The sequence below is a fragment of the Cibotium barometz genome, chromosome 33 (genome assembly GCF_041138505.1).
Source record: "Cibotium barometz isolate CiBa-2024 chromosome 33, ASM4113850v1, whole genome shotgun sequence".
In the NCBI taxonomy this organism is placed as follows: domain Eukaryota; kingdom Viridiplantae; phylum Streptophyta; class Polypodiopsida; order Cyatheales; family Cibotiaceae; genus Cibotium; species Cibotium barometz.
Window position 1 is genome coordinate 23,522,853 of NC_141078.1, and position 24,022 is coordinate 23,546,874.

The following is a 24,022-nucleotide window of genomic DNA, read 5'->3' on the forward strand; positions in this document are numbered from 1 at the left end:
TACGAAACTCGAAGTAGTTGTTACGAAACTCAAAAATACCACTTCACTAGTTGTAATCTTGAATCACCAGACCACCACAAAAAAATATCAAATGTAACAATCATATAAATCTACTAGGTCCGAAAACTTCCTTTGTTTAGTTGTGGTGGTAACCCTAAGCATCCCATGACTCCTCATTCATACATTCTTGGCAAAACATTTAGATATAAAGACATAAAAGAACTAAGAGAGGTTAAGTATTTTGGACTTGATATATAATTTTGCATGATGAAGTTATAAATTCTATGTTACATCGTGTGTTCTCTCATTAACTGAGATTTTTTGGAGACTTTTATCGAAACCTCACAGGGCTAAATGAGATCTCAAAATGCCCCTAATGGAAGTTCAGAAATTAGGCCATACTTATCTTTGGTTAGAAGATAGATACTGCGTATTTTGTCGGTTATAAAATCGATGAAATCAGTATAACACCTCATCAAAAAGGTAGCTCAACAAGATAATGAGATCATGATGATCATCAATCCCATGGCATCAAAGTTTCTCACAGATTGTGAGCCAAACACATTTAAGGCCCAAAAAGTGAGCATCCAGATCTATATTCTTCTCCATGAATCTCTCCATTCTCACCTTATCCCTTGGAGTATCTCTAAAACACCCTCATCTTTAAAACAGCCTATGATAATTCATTTAAAAGCAAACAAATATATGTAGCCCTTCAAAGAATCAAAGAAAAAAAAAATAGATTTTAAGCCCCATAATCTTATATCTCTACATCATCAAAAAAGAGCATCATATGCATCAACCTCCCAAACTACTAAGACTGCATTCATACTACTGTATTTTAGAATTTACCATCTAGTTTACAAGAAGCATCATTTACATATACAAGTCAATCTACACATTGGCAACTTCTCTGCCACTAGTCCTGACAGGCATGGCATGCACACTAGCTAGCTATCCATGCACTTATGATACTTTGGATGGGAAGAAACAAAGCCAATGGATAATTCAGCGGTGATGTACAACTCTTTACTAAAGAGCTATGTACTGAGGAGATCATCGATATCTTCAACAGCCCACGAATGCCAACAACCATGCCCAACTCAGTCATGAACTGATGAGGACATTCTCTGCAATCTCCGTGGAGTTCTACCACCTGATCCTGGACTATCCCTCTGTCCACCATCATGCTTTTCCGAATTAATCTGATATTTCCTTCCAGACCCTGCATCTTCCAACGCTCCATTGGAAACCCGTGCCCATCCATCCTTCAAGTGAGTGTCAGGAGAATCCTGCCGATTAGGAGACTTTAAACTGCCCTGACAAAATGTCCTTGGCCCTACTGCCTGATCATCTGCAGCTTTCCTTTCCCTCTCTTTTTTGTCTCTGCCTGGAGTAGGAGGACCAAATCTGTTACTTTGTACGAAATGGACAGAGGGATCATAAGTTTGAGACGCTAAATAAGTCAGTGCTGTCACGACATCACCAATCAAAGGCCGAGTAGAAGCCTGCTCTTGGAGGCACATGGCAGCAACGGCAAGAGCTTGGTATAAACCTCGCATAGGATACTGGCCCTGAAGCAATGGATCTGCCATATAAGGGAACTTCCTGCGATCTTTGAAAAGGGGGCGAGCCTACATTCAAAAAACATAGGCATAGTTACATTTAGAACAAAAACAAAGTTAGGATTACGCACATTACTCAAGATGTTCTGCAAAATTCTCATACACAAGATGGCCAAATTGTCTGCTGAACACTCCAGTTGAGATGTGGGAAATGCCAGTGTGTGTGTTCTAAAAGTCGGCAGTCAACAGTTCAAGAGATCATACAAAATTGAAGATAAATGTGGCAAATGCTTTTATAAAAATGAAGTGAGGTTTTGTATGAAGCTACAGGAGTGAAGTTTCAGTAGAATACTTCAAAGGATTGAGAAATTGCTCCACCTCCTTTTCTTCTACTGAGACAGAAATCTAAGATGACATCACATCACGAGCATGGAATGGAGATGGCATTATTCGGTTGAAAATTGCTGAGGTCAAAGGGCATGTACAAAATTCTTTATATTCCCAAAAAAGACTCACATGTCCCGAGGTGGCATGGCCCCTCATACTCTATTCAAACTTGTGCTCTTATGAGTACAAGATTGAGATTGCATCTTTCTGTTGCTGCCGGCGCTACCCCTTCAACAAGTTGCTCAGCATTGTATTCTGCTGCTGGTGTCGACTGCTGCAAACGCAGCACTCTTTATATACAGCCCATCGACGGCCCACTTCTCTGGACCTCTGCAGCGGCATACTCATACAGTACTTCAGCGTTTTTTTACATTCTTTACTCTGTTGGGACAGCAGCCCACTCTGCTACACACAGTTGGGACAGCGGCCCTCTCTTCTCATTCGACACCGACCTTGCTGGATTTCATTCATTAGTATACATACACTCTCTCATCCAGATTCCATCCCTTGATTTGCTCTGATCTCTCATATATCTGGTCTTTTTCGTCCTTTTGCCCTCACATGGTATCAGAGCTATCGTGAGCAAAAGGAGTCAAGATCTTGAGAGTTTTTTCCGCATGGAGCGTCTACCTTCAATTCCAGAGATCAGCCTGTTGATTCTCCGTATTCTGATATAGACAACACGGAGAATGGGATTTCCTTGGATAGCCCCATTCGCAGCCTTTCATTGGGAGATGACCGTCCTATTTATACTTACCATCTACACCACTGGTATCTCGTACTTCTTCTCCAAGTTTTCCAGATTTTCCTTCCAAAGGGAGATACATACCCACTGCTAGTGTGCCAGTACTGGACCCTGGTATTCATCCTCAACTGGACAATCCTGCTGCTCAGTCTAGCCCACAGCCTGGACTTCGATATGGGACTTTATCTTAGGGAAGACAGGTACCACCATGGTCATCCGGAGTTCCATTGTCATCAACTTTGCGTGAGGCCGCGTCAAGTTCATATGTACCTTTGAGTGCTTATGTTCCTAATTCTACCTGGATGTCTTCTTCTGCAGCACAGGTTCAGCATATGGTACCATCAACTACCCTCAATTCCTCGAATTATGTGAACCCGAATAGAGGAGGGTCTAGGAGCACTGCTCGCTCCCAGTTGACTAGTGTTCAAGGAGGTAACACTGTTTTCTCTTCTGGTTCACCTTCTATTCCTGCTCCTAATGTGTTTTGGAATACTGTTCAATCACAAGCACAAAACCCTCCCTCCCAACCCATAATTTTTCCTTCTGGTATTGGCATGCAGCCATTACCAGCTGCACCCTCACAGGGACATGCGTATGCGTTGTACCCACCACAGGGTCCTCTCGACACTTTGCCTCCTGGCATTGTGTTGCCAATGGCCACCCAGCATACCAGGGTATCAAATAGTTTACCAACCCATCCCAGGCACTACCTTTGTTCCTGCATACGTTCCTCCTCCAAGTTTTGTAACTCAACCAAGTACTCCACCACCTGTGGAGAGTTCCCAACCTTATATCCCATCTTATGGAGTTCGTTCTCCCGGTCCTACACTTATGTCGGGTATGAGTGGATTGGCTAGAGTTCCTCCTAACCCTCTACACTCCGGATATGGGTACCAGCCATCCTAGATCCCCCCACCTTCTTCCTTTCATGTTTCTATGTCCAGAAATGCTTTCACAAAAAAGACTCGTTTTAACGGGTCTAATTATACCACCTGGGCCAATCTTATGGAACAGGTTTTTACTTCTCAAGGTTCCTAGGACCTAGTAACGGGATTTGGACCAAAACTGTGTGGGAGAATTAGGGTTAGGTCATGTGGGAGACATACACAGAGAGAAGAACAAGGGAGAGAGAGAGAGAGAGAGTTGTGGGGATAAGTCAACTCATCAATAGCATGAGTGTGTGACTCCCCTATCACACATGTATATTACACTAGTACACATAGTGCACTTAGTACATTAAAAGTACTAAGTGTACTATGTACTATAACTTATGGGCTTGTACACACTATAAGGGTGGGCATAACGCCTTTACCCCAACAACCTCCCACTTAAAGGCAAAGTGCCCTTAAGTAGAGGAAAAGAAAAATCAGCATGTACATGATAATATACAAGGCCATATCAAGGCTGAAACTGGCCTCATCCAATGCCCATCAAGTGTCTGCAATGAGCAAACCGCTCCGGAGGCAAACTCTTCGTCAACAGATCAGCCGGGTTGTCATCCGTGTGAATCTTAACAAGCTGAATTTGCTTGTTCTCTATCACCTCTCTGATGAAGTGATACTTCACATCCACATGCTTCGTCTTTGCATGAAAGACAGGGTTCTTTGCCAACTGGATGGCACTCTGACTGTCACAATGCAACAATGGAATATCCCCTGTATAACCCAAATCAACCACTAACCGAGATAGCCATAATGCCTCCTTGCAAGCCTCTGTGGCTGCAATATACTCGGCCTCTGTAGTAGATAAGGCAGTGCACTTCTGCATCCTGGATATCCATGACACAGCACCTCCTGTGAATGTAAACACATAACCGGTAGTAGACTTCCGGTTATCTGGATGACCGGCATAATCCGAATCCGTGTAACCATGCACTAATGCATCCTGTTTGCCAAAACAAATGCACAAATCCTGTGTGCCCTTCAGGTATCTCATGACACCTTTTCACTGCTTCCCAATGCTTCTTGCCAGGGTTGGCCATGTATCTAGAAACCACTCCCACTGCAAATGCAATGTCCGGCCTAGTAGCAACCATGGCATACATGAGACTGCCACAAGCTGAAGCATACGGAATCTTGGCCATATCAGCCCTGTCTCTATCTGACTGTGGGCTGTCCATAGCACTCAGTTTCACATATGGAGGCAAAGGAGTACTAGTCTTCTTCCCCCCGTCCATATTGAACCTCTGCAAAACTTTGCCAATGTATTCCTTCTGAGACAAATACAACACATGCTGATTTCTGTCCCGAAGTATCCGCATACCCAAGATGTGATTTGCATCACCCAAATCCTTCATATCAAAGGTTTCATGCAGCCTCTTCTTCAAGGCATCCATCTCTTTACGAGATTTCCCGGCAATCAACATATCATCAACATACAAGATAAGGATCAATAGACTGCCATCCAAAGCTTTCTTGGTGTACAAGCAGTGATCTATGTCACTTCTCCTGAATTTCTGGGATTTTATGAATGTATCAAATTTATGATACCATTCTCTTGGTGCCTGTTTGAGCCCATAAAGACTCTTTTTCAGCTTGCATACAAGCTTCTCCTTTCCACTTACTGCATAACCCTCTGGCTGTTGCATATATATCTTCTCATGGAGATCACCATGAAGAAAAGCAATCTTCACATCCATCTGAATCAAGTCCAGATCATCATGCGCAACCAAAGCCAACACAGCTCTAAGTGTGGTCATTTTGACCACTGGAGAGAAGATTTCCTCAAAGTCCACACCATATTCCTGCTTGAAGCCCTTAGCCACTAACCTGGCTTTGTATCTTGGCTTTGCATCTGGTGCAACTTTGAGCCTGTAAACCCACTTGCATGGCAAAACCTTCTTGTCTGCAGGCAAATGCACCAACTTCCAAGTTCCATTTTTATGCAGAGAATCCATCTCTGACTTCATGGCACGCTCCCGAAGAGCCTTGTCTGCCCTCTGTAAAGCCTCTTTATAACATGAGGGCTCCCCACAGTCAGTGAGCATCAAGTAGTCAACCCCTGGAACAAACCTGTCAGGGGCTCTGGAGGGTCTTGCGGACCTCCGTACCCAATGACCATCATTTGCAGGTTGCTGTCCAGCCTGCATATCACCCATTGGTGGCTCCTGTTCCATGCCATAAGGCTGAAAAATCATGCCCGGTATCTCCTCTAACTGTGGTATATCCATAGGGATATCTTCTGCCATATCTGGCTGTCCATTTGGACCATTTTCAGCACCATTTAAGGACTGGTTTTCCTACTGTAATGGCTGATTTACAGCCCTTTGTTGTTGTCCATGATGTCCATCATCATCAAAGATGACTCTGCCAGGCTCCTGTTGCCTTGCAGGCTCCTTATACATGCATGTTTCATCAAAAATGACATCATTGCTGCGTATGATCTTTCTATTCACGGGATCCCAAAGTCTATACCCCATTTCACCTCTGTCACCATATCCTAGGAATATGCATTTGTGAGACTTAGGATCAAGTTTGGTGCGCATTTCCCTGCGTATGTGCACGTACGCAACGCAACCAAACACTCTCAAGTGCTTGTATGACGGAGGCTTCCCTGTCCATACTTCCTCTGGCACTTTCCCACCAAGCCTCGTGTTAGGTGACCTGTTTATAAGGTGAACGGCTGTCATAACAGCTTCAGCCCAAAAACCATGAGGTAATGCAGCATGTGACAACATAGAACGGACCTTCTCCTGAATGGTCCTGTTCATCCTCTCTGCTGTCCCGTTTTGTGGAGGATCATAAGGAGTAGAGAGCTCCCTCTTGATGCCTTTAGCATCACAAAAGTCCTGAAACTGTTTGGACATGTACTCTCCACCATTGTCGGAACGCAAAGCCTTCAGTGTTTTGCCAGTTTGATTCTCAACAAGAGCAACAAACTTCTCAAACACTGAGAATGTATCACTCTTCAAACGAAGAGGATAAACCCACACCTTGCGTGTGGCATCATCAATAAAAGACACAAAATATTTTGCCCCTCCCAAAGAAAGCTGAGGCATCTCACATACATCTGTATGCACAAGCTCTAACTGAGCATCTTTCTGTCCAAGAGCTTTCTTGTGGGGACACTGTAGTTGCCTACCATATATACAATGCTCACAAAACTGAAAACTTGAAAACTTTAGAGAAGGCAAGTAACCCAAACGAGACAATTGCTCCATTCCTTTGACACTCATGTGTCCCAACCGGCTATGCCACATAGAAATTTCCGGCAGCTCGGTTGCATTTACATTAGCATGGTGACAAACACCTGCATGCATGAAGTAAAGAGTGTCCACCTTAGAGCCTCTGGCAACAACCAGTGAGCCCTTACTAATTTTCCACTTTCCACTACCAAATGTGGTAACATAATCAGCATCATCAAGCTGTCCAGTAGAAAGCAGATTCTTCTTGATCTCAGGCACATGCCTGACATCATGGAGCATAAGCTGTGAGCCATCTGAAAACACAAGCCTCACATCACCTCTGCCAAGTATCTTGCATGCATGATTATCACCCAAATAAACCACTCCTTCATTGCCAGCAGTATACCTGACAAACAAGTCTCTGCAACCTGTGACATGAAAGGAGGCACCTGAATCAATGATCCATGAGTGCATACCATGACCACCTGTAAGAAGTGAATGGGCATCAAGTGAAGACGTAAATAGGACCTCATCCTCACTGCCACCTGCATGTGACACATTGATTTCTTCAATCTTGACTCCACTTTTGCCCTTTGGCTTTACATCTTTGGCTTCATCTTTCTCTTTGTCTTTGCCTTTTCCCTTTTCTTTTTGATCATTTTTCCATTTGTAGCATTGCTTTTTAATGTGTCCCTTCTTGCCACAATAATGGCATTCCAAGTCCTTTTTGGAGCGAGACTTGCTCCTTCCCCGTTCTTGGCTTTTTCCCCTTTGCTGGGATCTCCCACGTGCATTCATTGCATTGGACTTTCCAACAGAGTTGTTTTTCCTGTTCATCTCTTCTTGAAGAAGAGCACCCTCAACATCTGCATATGACAGCATAGCATGCGAATTGCTAGTGGCTGTCCTGAATGTGTCCCAACTCTCTGGCAAAGTGCATAACAGAAAAGTGGCTTTGAACTCATCGTCCATTGCCAACTTTTGATTAATAACTTGGCTGACAATACCATTAAACTCATTTAGATGGGCTGTCATAGACGCCCCTTCCTTCATCTGAAGACCTATGAGTTTCTTCAACCAATACACTTTGCTTGAGTCACTTTGTTGGGCATACAAGTCCTGCAATCTCTGCCACATTCCCCAAGCTGTCTTCTCTTCACGAATGCTGAAAAGTAATGAGTCTGACACAGACAACATGATAGTAGATCTTGCCAGCTCATCCATATCTTCCCACTCTTCAGCAGTAAGAGAAGCGGGCATTACACCCCTTTCTTTGATAGGCTTGTGTTGCTTCTTCTGGAGCAACACATTGTAGCACTGGGTTTGCCAAATATCATAATTATGCGAGCCTTCAAGCTTCTTGATGTGAAGCAATGAAGAGCTCTCACCTGTGGTGGTTGCCATAGCAATATGCAACCTGTCAATGCCTGACTCCCTGCAAAATGTGCAAACACTGCACCAAAAGCACACAAAGTGCTCACAATTGTTCTCCCAAGTTTTATCTCCCACTGCGGAAGCACAAATGCAACTTTTCTCCCACTTTATGTGATAAAATCACCAAGATCTGGTTGCTGCAGATTTTGGACAGCACCTTAAATGTGCTCTATGTTGCCCTTCCAAAGTACTGTACAGCAGTACCAAGTGCTCACCAATGATGTACCAAACCTGTACCGGCAAGTACAACAGCTGAAATTGAACCTTTTGGTCACTCAAAACAGTGTACAGCCATGCCAAAATATGCACAAAGCTGTGCCAAATCTGTACCAGCAGGTACAATAGCAATAAATGCTCTCCTGGCTGTCCAAATGAGTGAAAATCAGACTTTTACAGTCCCGTACACTGCATACAACAGTTCCGAACAGAAATTGGGCAAAAGCCCCTTGACTGCAAGCTGATTTTTGAGGATTCAAGGCATAAATGTCTTGCCTGCTGCTTTGCCAAGCTCAACAAGCATACGAACTTGAAAAGCCCCTTGATTTAAGATCAATTTCTGATCATACATGGTACATTGAAGCACATGAAGGCATCCAGAGTGTTCACGATGCTTCCCCCTGGCCACATATACATCAAATACATGAAAGCCCCTTGATTTACAGGCACATTGAGTGCTTGTAAGGCATCAACACATTATCCACAGCATCAAATGCGATTGCCTGCATGCAAATCAACCAAATCGGCACAAAAGCCCCTTGATTTGCACTGCAATTTGCTGCAATTTTGCCCAAATGTGCGATTTTTCACATCATACAGCATGTATGAGTGCTTAATTGCACAATTACATCAAAAGCCCCAAATTTCGACATCCAATTTCCTGCAAATTGATCCTGATTGTGACCAATTTCCTGCAAATTGATCCTGATTGTGACCAATGTCACCCAATTTTGCCAATTTCGCTCAAAATTGAGCAATTGGGCACCTGTACCTGCTCAATTGCAAATAATGGACATAAAAATTCCCGAAATTGAAGCAAAATGCCTCTAATTTGGGCTGAATTTGAGGGGCAATTCTGATTTGAGGAGCAATTCTGATGTTGACTGCTGATTCGTGTGGATAATTAGCTGCTGCTGCTGTAGAGGACACGTGGAGGCACCAGGGGACACGTGGCTGTTGAGTCGCCTCTTTGTTGGGCAGACCAGCGTGGCTGTTGGAGAGGCAGACTGTTGACCAGTCGTACAGAGAGAGTCGGAGCAGCGATTATGCAATGCGACGACCACCTTTGTTACGCCTTGTGGCCAGCGCTATACGCCTTGCTGTATGTTTACGTTGCCGCTTGGTTTACGCCTTCGCTGTCTCCGCCTACTGCTGACGCACGCGCTTTGTGGACCAGCCGACGACCGTGTAGCGCTATAGTAGCCAGCACCGCCTTCGCTTACTTGTCTAACGCCGTGTAGTGCTACACGCTTTGTGGCTCAGCGCCTGCGTATCTGTTGTAGGCGCCTGGCTACGCGTGAGTATGGACAAAGGCCTACGACTGCCTAGTCTCCCGCTTCACCAGCTCCACGCCCACCATCGTGTTGGAAGAATACTGCGCATGCAGAGAGCACAAGAAGGCTCTGATACCAGTTGTGTGGGAGAATTAGGGTTAGGTCATGTGGGAGACATACACAGAGAGAAGAACAAGGGAGAGAGAGAGAGAGAGAGAGTTGTGGGGATAAGTCAACTCATCAATAGCATGAGTGTGTGACTCCCCTATCACACATGTATATTGCACTAGTACACAGTGTGCACTTAGTACATTAAAAGTACTAAGTGTACTATGTACTATAACTTATGGGCTTGTACACACTATAAGAGTTGTGTGGGAGAGATGGAATTAGGGTTAGGTTAATTCATGTGTGGGAGACATACACAGAGAAGCAAGGGAGAGAGAGAGAGAGAGAGAGAGTTGTGGGGATAAGTCAACTCATGAGGCATGAGTGTGTGACTCCCCTATCACACATGTATATTGCACTAGTACACATAGTGCACTTAGTACATTAAAAGTACTAAGTGTACTATGTACTATAACTTATGGGCTTGTACACACTATAAGGGTGGGCATAACGCCTTTACCCCAACAAAAACCCCACCCCTCCCTAGCACCTCCTAAAGTATTCCGCTATTGGGAAGCTAGAAATGCCACTGCCATAGTGGAGCTCATGCAAGGCCTTTTGCCGGAGTTTCATTCACAACTTCAGCAGTTTCCCTATGTCTCTAACAGATGGGCACACCTTGCAGAGAGAGATGCCGCACGTGATCGCACGCGTCGCATTGATCTCAAGCATCAAATTCAAATTTCTCTATTAAAGAGGGGGATGACCTGACCGTCAAGGTTGCTGAATACCGGCACCTTAACATGGAGTATGCCACCACTAGCTCCACCAAGTCGCAGGAAGACCAAGTTATCACTTTATTGAACAAGTTGCCGCCTAGTTTCTTTACTTTAGTACACAGAACATTAGTTTAGAACCTATGCCTAGTCTATATGAGTGAGAGTGCCAACTCTTACGCTTCGCTCGGTTGCATGACTAATTTCATCCCAAGAAGTCTTTCTCTTCCTCCTCTACTCAAGAGGGGGCCCTTGTGTCCAATTATCAATACCACCTCTACTCAAAAAGGGCAGCATAGGTAATCAAGGTAAACCTCCATGCAACAACACTGATCCCAAAACCATTCCCCACTGGTAAAATATTCCCAAAAAGAAGATTCTGCACTCATTGCCAAGGAACCAACACCTACTCTGCAGGGCTCCCCGCCAAGGAACCAGCAACAAGGCAATGGTACGACTTGGCCAAGATCCTCTCAGTGGCAATCCACTAGTCAGGTTGCTCAAGGCCCTCCCTCCCAGTCAGTTTCTTTCACCACCCCGAAAGAGATGTTTGATTGGTCTTCCCTTACACCTCATCCCAGCCCCTTAACCAATGTCGCTTAGGTCACATTTGAGGTTGACTATGGCCACTCCTCCGAAAGAAAGAAGAAACAAAGACCTAGACAAGGCCGCAGTGTGTGAAAGCCTCTGCCTTCATTCAGATCTATCAGTTACCTGACATTGACAATCCTCCTGTGCCCATCATTGAGGCCCATCCAGCTCTTCCCTGTGGTCATCCGGTCACTTGGGTAGTTGACAGTGGAGCTACACACCATATGGCATGCAATGCCGACATTTTCATCTCTCCGCGTCCTACTAAGGGTGAAGTTCGATGCGGCAACAACACAATGATGCCCATCAAATCTGTTGGCACCGTCTTATTTGACACTAATACAGGCCCCAACCAGACTACCTTGGAGAATGTCTATCTTGTCCCTAACTTGGCCCTCAACTTACTTTCTGTATCCCAGCTGACCCAACTAGATCGTGGAGTTTACTTCAACAAACGAGTTGTCTAGATAATTGATGAGACTACCGGTCTTGTTGTTACCAGGGGTCAAGCTCAGAAGGATGGCTTATACCAGATGTCTACTTTTTTCATCTCATCCCTCCTCCGAGGGATCTGAGTTTCATCGGGTTCATGCCTATGTGACCCAAGTTCACTCGGACACTGAACGACTATGGCACTATTGCTATGGTCACCTTCCTTATGACACGCTCTATGAGTTCTCTAGAGACCAGTTGGTTGAAGGCATACCCCACCTCAAACTGACAAAAGATATTTGTCATGTGCACACACATGTACATGCTAATCTCAAGAATAATCCTAGAGTGCAGCCAGATAAAGAGGGACTAAAGAAGGACTAGAACCACAGATTTGGAGCATAGTTTGTTGTTTTGGCAAGGAGAGTTGACCAGTGGAGGACATGGGTGTTGTCGGCCAATACATAGAAGAGGTGGGACCAATCGGCTGTAGCATATGTTTTGTTTATGTCCAAGAGCTGGCCGACCAGCAGTCAGCCAGTTCACATGGTCACCACAAGGCCCTATAAATAGGCATAGTTGCTCATCGTTTCATTCATTCAGCCCTTGTTGGCTGGGTCATAGAATTAGGGTTTTGTTTAGGTGATTTACCTTTTCATGGAAGGCAGCCTATGGCTGCAAGATAGATGTACCTTTTTGTACTACATGAAATACTGAATTTCCAGCTCTCTCTTTCTCTCTACTCTCCCTTCTGTCTGCGTTTTTGCATCAGCATTTTCTAGATGGTGTTTAGGGCTGAAAGAAGCATCTCAGAGCTTCCGCATGCAACGTTGGCATCAAAGCATCAGGCTCAGCAAGGCTAAACACTGATTCAGTCCCATATGAAGGTGTGCAGGTCCAAGGTATAGGAAAGTGCACAAGTATGAGGCCCAAGGCAAGGAACACAAGACCGGGAACAACTCCCAGGACGTTGGTTGGTGGTGTTCCACAAAGCCCAAAGGGGATGGCAGTCCTGTAAGCCAAGAAAGGCTTTCGGGCAACGGTTCCAAGGGAGGATGATCCTCCAAGGGGTGGAGTGAGAGTGCCAGACTCATTTCTCAAGAATGAAGACCAAAATGGTGTTCAGAGACAGGGTAGGAACGGATTGGGGACTCGATGGAATAGATGCATAGATCTTCTTCAGAGTTAGAAAGTGGATTTGGAGCTGGGTCGGGCATTCAGTGAAAAGGTTGCCAGAGTAGGAAGGATGACAGAGGGACTCCGGGAATAGAATGGGATGATGACAATCATCCAAGAAGCAGATTGGAATCCCGTCCTCAAGTTTAGCAGAAGGGGATGTCATGTGCACACACATGTACATGCTAATCTCAAGACTAATCCTAGAGTGCAACCAGATAAAGAGGGATTAAAGAAGGACTAGAACCACAGATTTGGAGCATTGTTTGCTGTTTTGGCGAGGAGAGTTGACCACTGGAGGACATGGGTGCTGTCGGCCAATACACAGAAGAGGAGGGACCAGCCGGCTGCAGCATATGTTTTGTTTATGTCCAAGAGCTGGCCGACCAGCAATCGGCCAGTTCACATGGTCACCACAAGGCCTATAAATAGGCATAGTTGCTCAATGCTCATCCTTTCATTCATTCAGCCCTTGTTGGCTGGGTCATAGAATTAGGGTTTTGTTTAGGTGATTTACCTTTTCATGGAAGGCAGCCTATGGCTGCAAGATAGATGTACCTTTTTGTACCATATGAAATACTGAATTTCCAGCTATCTCTATCTCTCTCTACTCTCCCTTCTGTCTACGTTTTTGTATCAGCATGTTCTAGGTGGTGTTTAGGGCTGAAAGAAGCATCTCAGAGCTTCCGCATGTAACAATGTTTGCTAGCCATGTCAAATGGATAAGCAACAGCGTACACCGTTCCCACTAATGCTCAGGGAATACTCAAGTTGATTCATTTCGACTTGAGTGGGCAATCCCCAACTCCCTCCTTGAACGGGTCTCTCTACTACATGTTGATTGTAGATGACTATTCAAGATACATGCGGGTGTATTTCCTAAAGCATAAATCAGATGCCTTCCAATACTTTTCCACGTGGGTTCGGTTAGTCACTAACCAAATGGGCGTCTCAATTGGGATTGCTCGCAGTGACAATGGTGGTGAGTTTATCTCCCATCAATTTACCGAGTTCTTGCAAGAGCAGGGCATTCAACGCCAACTCACCTCCACCAACTCCCCCTCACAAAATGGAGTGGTCGAGCGCAAGAACCGCACCGTTATGGACATGGCACGCTCCATGCTCTTTGGAGCAGAGTTGCCTGAACACCTTTGGTCAGAATCGGTCAACACTTCTGTGTACCTTCTGAACCGTTGCCCCACGATTGCAGTCTCTCACAAGACCCCGTTCGAGGCATTTTATGGCAAAAAACCGACTGTTTCCCATCTCCGTGTATTTGGGTGTCGTGCGTATACACACACTCCAAATGACACAAGGGGCTGAGCCAAGGAGTGAGTTGCTCATTTTTGTGGGGTACTCTTCCTGAATCAAAGGCTTACAAAGTTTTTGATCCTAGATCAAACAAAGTCTTCGTTTGTCGAGACATTGTCTTTGATGAGCGAGATTTACTTCATCTTCTATTGCCCATACCACCCCAACAAGAATCTCCGACTATGCCCCATGAACCCAATCAGTCCACTATTCCTCCACCTTTTGAGGAGCCTTCCTCCTGCCGACAGCCACCCAGGGACCCTTTACCCCACTGGTACCAACAGACCATGCGTGATACTTCCTCATGATACTCCCTTGGACGGTCCTCGTCGGTCCACCATGCTCAATCCTCGTGCCTCCTTTGCCTCTATCATTTCCGCAGACTATGTGGCGCATAATGAGCCAACATCGTGGAAAGATGCTATCAAACTTCCATCCTGGAAACAGGCGACGGAACTAGAACTCGAAAGCATTGATCGTAATGGCACGTAGTCCCTTGTGGATCACCCTCGTCATAAGAAGGTCATCGGAACCAATGAATCTTCTGCACCAAATTTAAAGCTGACAGTACCTTGGACAAATACAAAGCCCGGCTTGTTGTGCAAGGCTTTCGCTAGAAAGAAGGCATTGATTTCGACAAGACCTTTGCACCCACTGCTCGAATGACAACAATCCATCTTTTACTCAATCTAGCTGCTCACCACAAATGGCCATTCTACCAGATGGATGGCATTCTCAAGGAGGAAGTCTATGTTGACCAACCTCCGTGCTTCCCGCTCCCCGAGTTTGACGACAAAGTCTTTCGTTTACGAGCGTGGTATCATCGCATCGACAAATTTTTACGCAACCAAGGTTTTCAACCATCTCACTGTGACTCCAATATCTATATTCACACTCATCAAGGGATGGTTTGCTACCTAGTGCTATATGTCGATGACCTCATTGTTTCTGGTTCACATCAAGCCAAAGTGACTGATATCATGACACGGCTGAGACAAACTTTTGAGATGACTAATCTCGGTCTTCTCTCATGCTTCCTTGGCATGAAGGTGGTCCAACATCCCGATGGTATTTTTGTGTCACAACAAAAGTATTGTCTTCAACTCGTTACTTCCTACTTTCTTGATGGTGTTATCCCTGTGGCCACCCCATTGGATCCCACCATCAAACTATCCAAGAAAGAGGACTCACCGCCTCATGAAGAGTGAGCCTACTGCCAAGTGGTTGGGAAACTCATATGGCTCACAAACTCTCGACGTGACATCTCCTATTGCACATCCATTTTAAGTTAGTATTTCAATGCTCCCAAGGAGCCACATTGGAGTTCACCAATGAGGGTTGTTCGCTATCTCGCGGGTACCTATATGTTTGGACTTCACTTCAGTAGTGGGATCACCTTGCGTGGTTACACGGACTCCGACTAGACCGGTGACATCGATTCCCGACGTTCTCATGGTGATTATTTGTACTCACTTGGATCTAGCCCCTTTTCTTGGTCTAGCAAGAAGCAAGATATTGTTGCAGGTTCTTCCGCTAAGGCTGAGTACCGGGCCCTCTATGACGCCACCATTGAGGCTATGTAACTTCGTGAGCTTCCTACGGAGATGCATATTACCATTGACACTCCTTCTACCATCTTCGTCGACAGTCAGAGTGTGATTGCCCTTGCTGGCAATCCTATTTTTTCTAAGCGTACCAAGCATGTGGGTGTCCATTTTCATTTTACCAAGGAACAGGTTGAGCTTGGTACCATCAGGCTCCAGTACATTCCTACGACGAACAACCATGCTGACATCCTTACAAAGTCCGTCAACCAGCCCATCCTCAAGCGTCTTCATGAACGGATCGGCATTGGAATTCCACCATCACCCTCCGCACATTGAGAGGGTGATCACCCTCTCCTTCCAAATTATTTTTCATTTTTGTAACGGACACATGAGTCAGTGAAAACCCCACGAGGGCACAGCTCATGTGAAAACCCACTGCATTGCATTTACCATCTTGCATTCCCTTTGCATAGCATTCTGTTTGTGTTTGGGGTGCATGTGTGAATGAAAACCCAAAAATGGGCATTCATGCATGTGAAAACCTCTTGCATTGTGGCATAGTTCCAGTACCTCCCAAACTCAAAAGCCACTTCTCAAGTCAAAAAGCACATGATCTTCATCTTCGACAACCAAAGCCAATTTCCCCTCATCTTCTCTCATGATCCCCTTTTGGTCAGAAAGAGGGGGTGTGTGAAAATATAGCCAAAGGGTATTTTATCCAACCCAAAAGGACTATTTTGACAATTTATTTTAGCTTTATCTGCTGGCCGACCAGCACCCATTCAGCATATATAAATGAAGCGCATCATTATTCAATGGGACATATAATCATAAGAATATCTTTGCTATTCCTTGGTGCTGCTGCTGCTGCTGCTGCTGCTACTGCTTCTACTGCTGCCGAAAGATTCTACATGCAGAGTTGGTCCCAGAGCCAAACTTGTGTGAGCTACAAATCTACACCGAATCTACACCAGTAGGTTTTTTTTTAATCAATATTTGCATATGCCTTTTTTTTGGATTTTCTGAGGCCTTCAATTTACCCTTTTTTTTCTAAATTATAAGTTCTTTCAACTCCTACCTGTAATATTTTGGTGACTAGTGAGGCCTTTTCATGTGGGTGTGCTTGCTAGTATGACGTTCTATCAGCAAACTGTTTGCTTTTGTCGCCCGTGTGTGGCAAAACGAACAATATATCGAAACTGCCGGATGTCACTACCCTTTGCCATTAAGGGAAAGCCTAGATTTGGTTGATGCGATTCGAAAGAGGGCCCAGCGTTGCCGGTGCATGCCTCTATGGTTTTGGCTTGAAGACGACTGCTTAAAAAAGAAAGAACAATATGCCCGAACATGTCGTCGTCGTCGTCGTCGTCGGGCCCCTATGTGGCAAGATGTGCCGCCTGCACAAGCACCTTCTCCTATTGAGGGACTTCCGCTAGGAGTAGTTAGTTCCATTCCAAATGTTGAAAACTCACCTTGAATTAAGGCAGTTGCCATGTGTTTGTATCTTGAACTTATCCTACGGAAATATTAATGGAAAAATAACGCTCGCTTTGTCGCTTGCTCATTAATTTGCACAATGTAGTCCAAATGTTTTTTTCATTTCTTATTGAAACCTACGATGTAATATTGGCAGCGTCAATTATGGCTCCAAAGAGCACCGTCGTGTCTAGCTCGAGGAGGCCCAAATCCTCCTCGTGGACTTGGTGGGATGAGGTCGTGGAGGAGTACGCCTACGAAACGATAGGCACTAAGCGCTGGAAATGCAAATACTGCAGTCAAAGTAAGAGTGGGAGTGCATCTCGCATCATTCGATCGCATTTGCTTCATGTCCCGGGGCAAGAAATAGCATTTTGTTCCTCCATTTCTAGCGAGAGGCGGGAGGAGCTCCGAAGGAAAGAGAAGGACATGCAACCAGCTCCAGCAGCTCGACGGACCGAGAATGGAGTGGATCCTACTACATATGTGGGATCTTCGCAAAGCGTAGGGAGCAGGATGCCATCATTTTTTGGACCTACGGCCACGCCGTTTGGGCCACCTCCAACACTGCACAGGGGAGCTTCACTGAGGCAGAGCACTCTTCCAGGTCGGTGGGATCCTAAGGAGGAGGTGGTGGATGCAGCAGTCGGTCGTTTCTTCTACCATGATGACATCACCTTCCAAGCAGCTCGGAGCTTCTATTTCAAGGATATGGTGAGAAAAATTGCAGAGTTTGGACCCACCTACACTCCCGCTACTTCTGAGGCCTTGAGGACCACTATCTTGTCAAAGGACACAGTGCATGCAGTGACAGAGGTTGTGAGGGCCTCTTGGGAGCGGAACAGCATCACTCTAATTACAGATAGATGGAGTGACATGTGGTCTAGGTCGATTCATAGAGTCATTGCCTATTCTAGGGGGCAAGCATACTTCACCAGTGCACATGATGCATCGGAGACAAGGAAGAGTGCAGAGACATTATTCAAAGAGTGGTCCAATGCGGTAGAAGTAGTTGGTCCAGAGAAGGTGATACAGCTTGTGACCGATGGGGAGCTAACAAATAGGGCAGCTGGTAGATTGTTGGAGGAGCCATATCCACATATCACTTTCTCCGTGTGCATGGCCCATTGTTTGAACAACTTGCTCAAAGACCTAGGACACATAAAGTGGGTAGCAGATACCATAGAGAAGGGCAACCAGATTGTGTCCTTCATTTACAAGCACACTTTCTTGTTGGCTAGAGTTCAGGAAGAAGTCACAAAGAGATCTTCGAAAGTATTCGGACACTCGTTTTGGATACAACTTCTTGATGATGGTGTCCATACAAAAGAGCTCTAGTGCTCTAAAGCAACTCATGGTGAGTGATGAGTTTGAGAAACATCATCTAGCACGCACAAAAGCAGGGAAGAATTGCAAGACAAACATCGCAAACTCAGAATTTTGGGAGCAGTGTAGGAAAATTGTCGATCTAGGGAAGCCCATCATCCACTTGTTAAGGATGACAAATGCTTTGCAGCCATGCATTGGTCAAATTTATGAAGCAATGGACAGGATGATAGAGAAGCTGGTGCAAATAGAGACAAATAAAGTCTTGTATACGGAGATGAGGAACATATGCACTGACAAGTGGAGTGAGTATCATTCTCCTATGCATGCAACAGCTCTTGTGGTCGACCCGTATTTCCAATCAGGGAAGCAGTATGCAGATGGGGAGGTGTCAGCTGGGTGGGACAAGGTGCTTGACAAACTTGTGCCGGATCCCACTCTACAAAGAACCATCAGAAATCAACTAGCGGACTACAAGGCCCTCAAGAAGAGGTTTGGTAAAGCGAATGCTTTGCTGGATCGAATGACCACTGATCCATGTGTGGTGGGAAGATTATGGAGCAGATGCACCAAAGTTACAAGGGCTTGCCATCAAGATTCTAAGCCAAGCTGTTAGTTCGTCTTGCTTAGAGCAACTATGGAGCTCATTCAGCCATGTCACTTCAAAGAAGCATAACCGTCTTAACACTCTAAAAGCCAATTACTTGGTTTATGTGAGTGCCAATCCACGTCTTCTTGAGCGCTTGGAGCTTCCAGATGCTTGGAAGCAATACCCGACATGGTTGCTAGTTCTTCTGCTACAGCAACAGGAGATTGTGGCTCCAACAAGCCTGATGATCATGACTTTTTCGCTCCGGAAGGCTTTTATTCCGGTTTTTGAGCTAGCCTCTCACTTATGAGACCGATGTAATTTCATTGATTATAAATCAAGGGGTCTCAAATTCCTATTGTTGTTCATTATTTACACTTTTCAATGTTTTTCATGGTTGTTCGTTATCTATTCCAATAATTTATACTTAGCCGACTCCACCAACCGATTCCTGCCAGTCCCGGTTCCTAGTGACAAGCGTTTCACGTTTCGACATGTTTATCGTTTCCGTTGCCGTTTCCCATTTCTGGTGACTATGGTACACACAAAGATACGAACCCGTCTCAGCACCATGTAGTTAGAGCGGCTTGTATATTGTCGTGCTAACATGAGCATGGTGGAGAAGATGCATGACATGGAGATCTCCAAACAAGTAGAGATCTCCAGAGTTCAAAGTTCAACTCATTAATAATGATTTATAAATGCATGTGCCATGACTACAGTCTAATAATTTATAAATGTTTGAACTTTGCTTTCAGGTGAATATCGACGAGTTCAAGTTGACAGTGGACACTCTTAAGAGTGTCCACAAGGAGCGAGATCCAGATGAGGAGGCCATATATGCCGATCTCTATAGGGAGCTAGAGGACATTGACCGTCGAGTTTCTCGTACTCATAGAGGTCGCGTAGCTAGAGGTGGCACACAGGTAAGGTAGGAGGTCGCGAATGCACTATTCGGCACCCTACTTCGACTCCGGTGGCTACATATGTGAGGCATGGCTCCGGCTCGACTTCGAGGAGCACTTTAGCACCTGTTGCTTAAGAAGAGGATGCTCCTATTGCAGACATCAGAGAGCCCGAGTACGATGACGAGGGCATTTTTGGGTTGGCCTCTGATGATGGAAGCACCTCTAACAAGGGCATTCCTTCCCCTAGTGATTTCTCTGAGGAGGAGGACTAGAGTCTAGACTCTAGTCTCTAGAGTATAGACTTTAGACATTTTTGTACTTAGTGTTGTGACTAGTCAGTGGTCACAACACACTTTTTTGTATTTCCTATTGTAGGCCGTGGGCCACGACTCTTATTTATGGCATGTTCACTATTCATTGTTCATGACTCTTGAGTTTTTGTACTAGTTTATGTCATATGACAAATTACAACTTCTCTTGTCTTTGCATCTCTAAATGTGTACAAATATCTTTTTTTCAAGTGTTTTTTAAAGTGGATCGTACCTCAATCGAACTTATTTTTCAAAATTTTAAAGTGCCATATCAGTATTGTTTTTTCGTACCTTCATTTCGTACCTGACAACTATGCATGGAGGTTGCCGACGTGCAATCGGCCGATTGAGTTAGTCATCCAAGAGCCTATAAAAGCCAATGCTTGTGTTCATTGTGATTCATCACCCCCCACATGGGATAATTCATAGATAGGCTTTATGTTTCCTCCTTTTGGAAGGCGAAAGGCCACAAAATCTATACACCTTTTTGTACCATATGAATATATTGAATACACAGCCATCTCTCTCTCTTTGCAGTTTGCATTAGGATGTTTCTATCTCAGTGTTTAGGGTTGAAAGAAGACACAGAGCTTCCACGCATGTAATAGGGGGGTTTTTTGCTATGGGGGAGCTCTTGGATTTTGCGGTTGTGGTGGGGCTCCTTTATCATGCCTAGTTGACCTGAGGTCCACGTGTTGGCACCATCAATAAGCAGTCTCGAGGCCATCATTGATGTTGTTGCCGAAGGCTTTCACAAGCACTTCTCCCCATTTTCTCCGCGGGGGGGTTTTGTTGGGATTCAGAGCTTTATGTGTGTAAATCAGCCCTTTGCAAGTATGTGTGTGTGAACTACCTCTTAGTGTGTGAACGGCCTCTAAAGGGTAGATTTTGTGTATGTAGCAAGCAGTGATGTCATCACATGTGACGTGTCGTTTCAATGCATGCTAATGGGTCAAAAGATAAAGCTCTAAGCCTATAAAGGCATTGTACTTGATGAAGCTTTACAACAATCTATCTAATCATCATTGAGTCATGCAACACTCTGAGCATTGTCCTTCTCTCTCTCTCTCTCTCTCTCTCTCTCTCTCTCTCTCTCTCAAAGTGTGTGTGTGTGTGTGTGTGTGTGTGTGTGCACGTGCGCGCGCACACTCACCCCATGGATATCTTCCATCCACCTTAGGAACACCTGTAAACCCTAACCCTAAATCCCTACAGAAGTAAATCTGCAAGCTGTAAGGAATCCATAACAAGTTGCCCAACCCCCCCCCCCATGACAATGCCTATGTTACAAAAAACATTTTCACCTCGTATCATGTCAGCATATTCTGTCTTGAGATTATGGACACCCAGACATAAAAGGCCACGATAGAGGGAAGGGTCTTAGAAATGTCAATACCCAAGCCACAAGGTTGTGTTCTCCAGTAACCCTGGCATTGTCAATGGCTTTTCTCCCGGTAATCAGCTCCAATAGTACGACTCCAAAACTGTACACATCTGACTTCAAAGTAAGCTGGCCAGTCATTGCATACTCTGGGGCGCAGTAACCATAGGTCCCCATTACTCTAGTAGAGACATGCGTCTTATCACCCACAGGCCCCAGCTTTGCAAGACCAAAATCAGACAACTTGGGATCGTATTCCTCATCCAAAAGAATATTTGAAGATTTGAAATCACGGTAAATAACCGGGGGATTTGCTTTGTCATGCAAATATTCCAAACCTCGAGCTGCACCTGCAGCAATTTTCATTCGAATGTTCCAACCAAGAGACTCCTTGTCAGGAGGAAGATCTGCTAGCAACAAAACTCTCGTCAACTAGAGGGAATACAATCCAGAAAGAACTAACAACCCTCAAAAACAAGGCACCACACGCGACAAAGCATGGAAAACTAAGCCCACTCATTTACCATGTAAGTGATCCTCCAAAGACCCTAAAGGCATGTATTCATACACCAGAAGCCTCTGATCACCATCAGCACAGTAGCCTATCAGATTCACAAGATTAGGGTGATGGAGTAAACTAAGCATCAAGACCTCCACGAGAAACTCTCTGTTTCCTTGCAAACCATTCTGATCAAGCTGCTTCACAGCCACAGTCTGCAATTTTGAAGATGACAATTAGCAATGTGCACACAAACAGACTGATAACATCATACCACAGCCACACCTCGTCCAGCAAGGCACGTACCTGATTGGTACTATCAAGACGCCCTTTGTACACCCGACCAAATCCCCCTTCACCTATAAGGCACTCCGCTCTGAAATTTTTGGTGGCCGCTGCGAGCTCTTTAAATGTGAATGTTTGAGCGGCAATATGGCGTGTGCTACTTGGGTTTTTCTCCTTCTTGCCATCTAACGAGTCCTTTGACTTGAACTTCCCTATTAAAGAAATAAGGCAACACATCAATTTAGGAGCCAGAAACCTCAAGCAGCTTCAAACCTGTCCAGACAATGCAATTGAAATTTTGAACATAGAATAGCAATGGAGTAGAGCAGCAAGTATATGATAACCTGGGCATATTAATATGTGTGTGCCTTTCCCTGTTAGCATATGCCTACACACTCATCTATATGCCCACACATCCCATACATAAAATATGCATAGTTATGCAGCATATTTACATGTGCATAGGAGGGCGCATATGGCTCTGCAGCAGAAGCAAATGCAGGGGTACCAATCTGACGAGTGAATCCATGTGTACATTGTATATAAATACAAAAACATACAAGTAGTATTTATGCATATTTGTGGCAGTTTAAAATATTATTTGATGTGTGTGCGTGTTATCATGCATCGTGTAGGCTTAATCAACATAGATGTACTCATGTGTATCTACACATATGCCCTGATCACGCACACACATGCACAAAAATGAATAACGGAGCACACATTTATTTATTAACCTGTTGATTTATTCATTTCTTTACTTGAATGAGCATTCTGCACAAAGATGGCAAAAATGTAGTTCGACAGGTGACTACTTGAAGCATGCCATAAGCAGGAGCTTCAGATGCTGCCTGACAAGGCTTAAAGGACCATGGCCTAGCCATTATGCAGATCTAGTCAGAAGCTTACGGCTTGGAGTCTTCAGATGTCTATCTCGCCCACTGTCAGCTTTCTCGTAATCCTCTTCATCCAAAGCAGGCCTGAAGCAGGAAAAGCAGCCCATGTCTGAGCAACCGCCTTCACCTCACACAGGATCCTTTAACTAGGGCAATGCCTTTATCCAGCATTTTTCCCCTAGCTTGCCATGGCTGCGGGGTTCTGCAGATCTGTTGTAATCCACGGTAAGAGTTTCGCAGCGTTGTTTCGCTGCATCGGGCTCCGTTACGCCTTGGGTTACGCCGCATGAGGCTGCATTAGGGTTCGGCAACTCCTGTCCGCTACGGTTTCTCAACGACTGGAGTTCTGCGCATGAGTTTCGAAGCTGCATTAGGGGTTCGATGCAGAGGCAGATAGCCACGGACGTAAGTGACTGTGAGGAGTTAAGCCGGTCCGAGTGGAAGCCATAGCCGTGAGCCCCACCAAGCTCGGGTAGACGGGCCCCCACGAAAAAGCACCTACAGAGTTTTGTCCGTCCTTTTTTGCAGGTCTCTTTACACGTGAGACCCCGTGCCCGGTTTTCCATTATTATATCTTACCTTGGCCACCAAAAAAACATTTAAAAAAACATAAACATAAAAATGTTCATATTAGACCACTCCCCACTAAGTTTAAATACCTAATAA

The 24,022-nt window shown here is 45.0% G+C and overlaps 1 protein-coding gene across 1 annotated transcript; it reads right to left on the reverse strand.

The window, feature by feature from the left end:
* Nucleotides 1-800: 800 nt before the first annotated feature.
* On the reverse strand, nucleotides 801-23,852 carry LOC147619407 (putative serine/threonine-protein kinase PBL7). The gene is made up of 5 exons (XM_086773052.1): nucleotides 23,370-23,852; nucleotides 22,482-22,672; nucleotides 22,201-22,390; nucleotides 21,692-22,083; nucleotides 801-1,634 (listed from the first exon to the last, which is right to left on the reverse strand). Exons 1-5 carry the CDS (start codon nucleotides 23,461-23,463, stop codon nucleotides 1,104-1,106), a joined length of 1,398 nt encoding a protein of 465 aa, XP_086629178.1. The 5' UTR covers nucleotides 23,464-23,852; the 3' UTR covers nucleotides 801-1,103.
* Between the last annotated feature and the right edge of the window lie 170 nt (nucleotides 23,853-24,022).

What these genes read in the sequence shown, in the direction of transcription:
- LOC147619407 (XM_086773052.1), bottom strand. Translation starts at nt 23,463, where the DNA reads ATGGGCTGCTTTTCCTGCTTCAGGCCTGCTTTGGATGAAGAGGATTAC. An exon ending in ACATCTGAAGACTCCAAGCC is followed by an intron (nt 22,673 to 23,369) that starts GTAAGCTTCTGA and finishes TTTCTTTAATAG; the next exon opens with GGAAGTTCAAGTCAAAGGAC. An exon ending in AACACAACCTTGTGGCTTGG is followed by an intron (nt 1,635 to 21,691) that starts GTATTGACATTT and finishes TTTTGAATGTAG; the next exon opens with GCTCGCCCCCTTTTCAAAGA.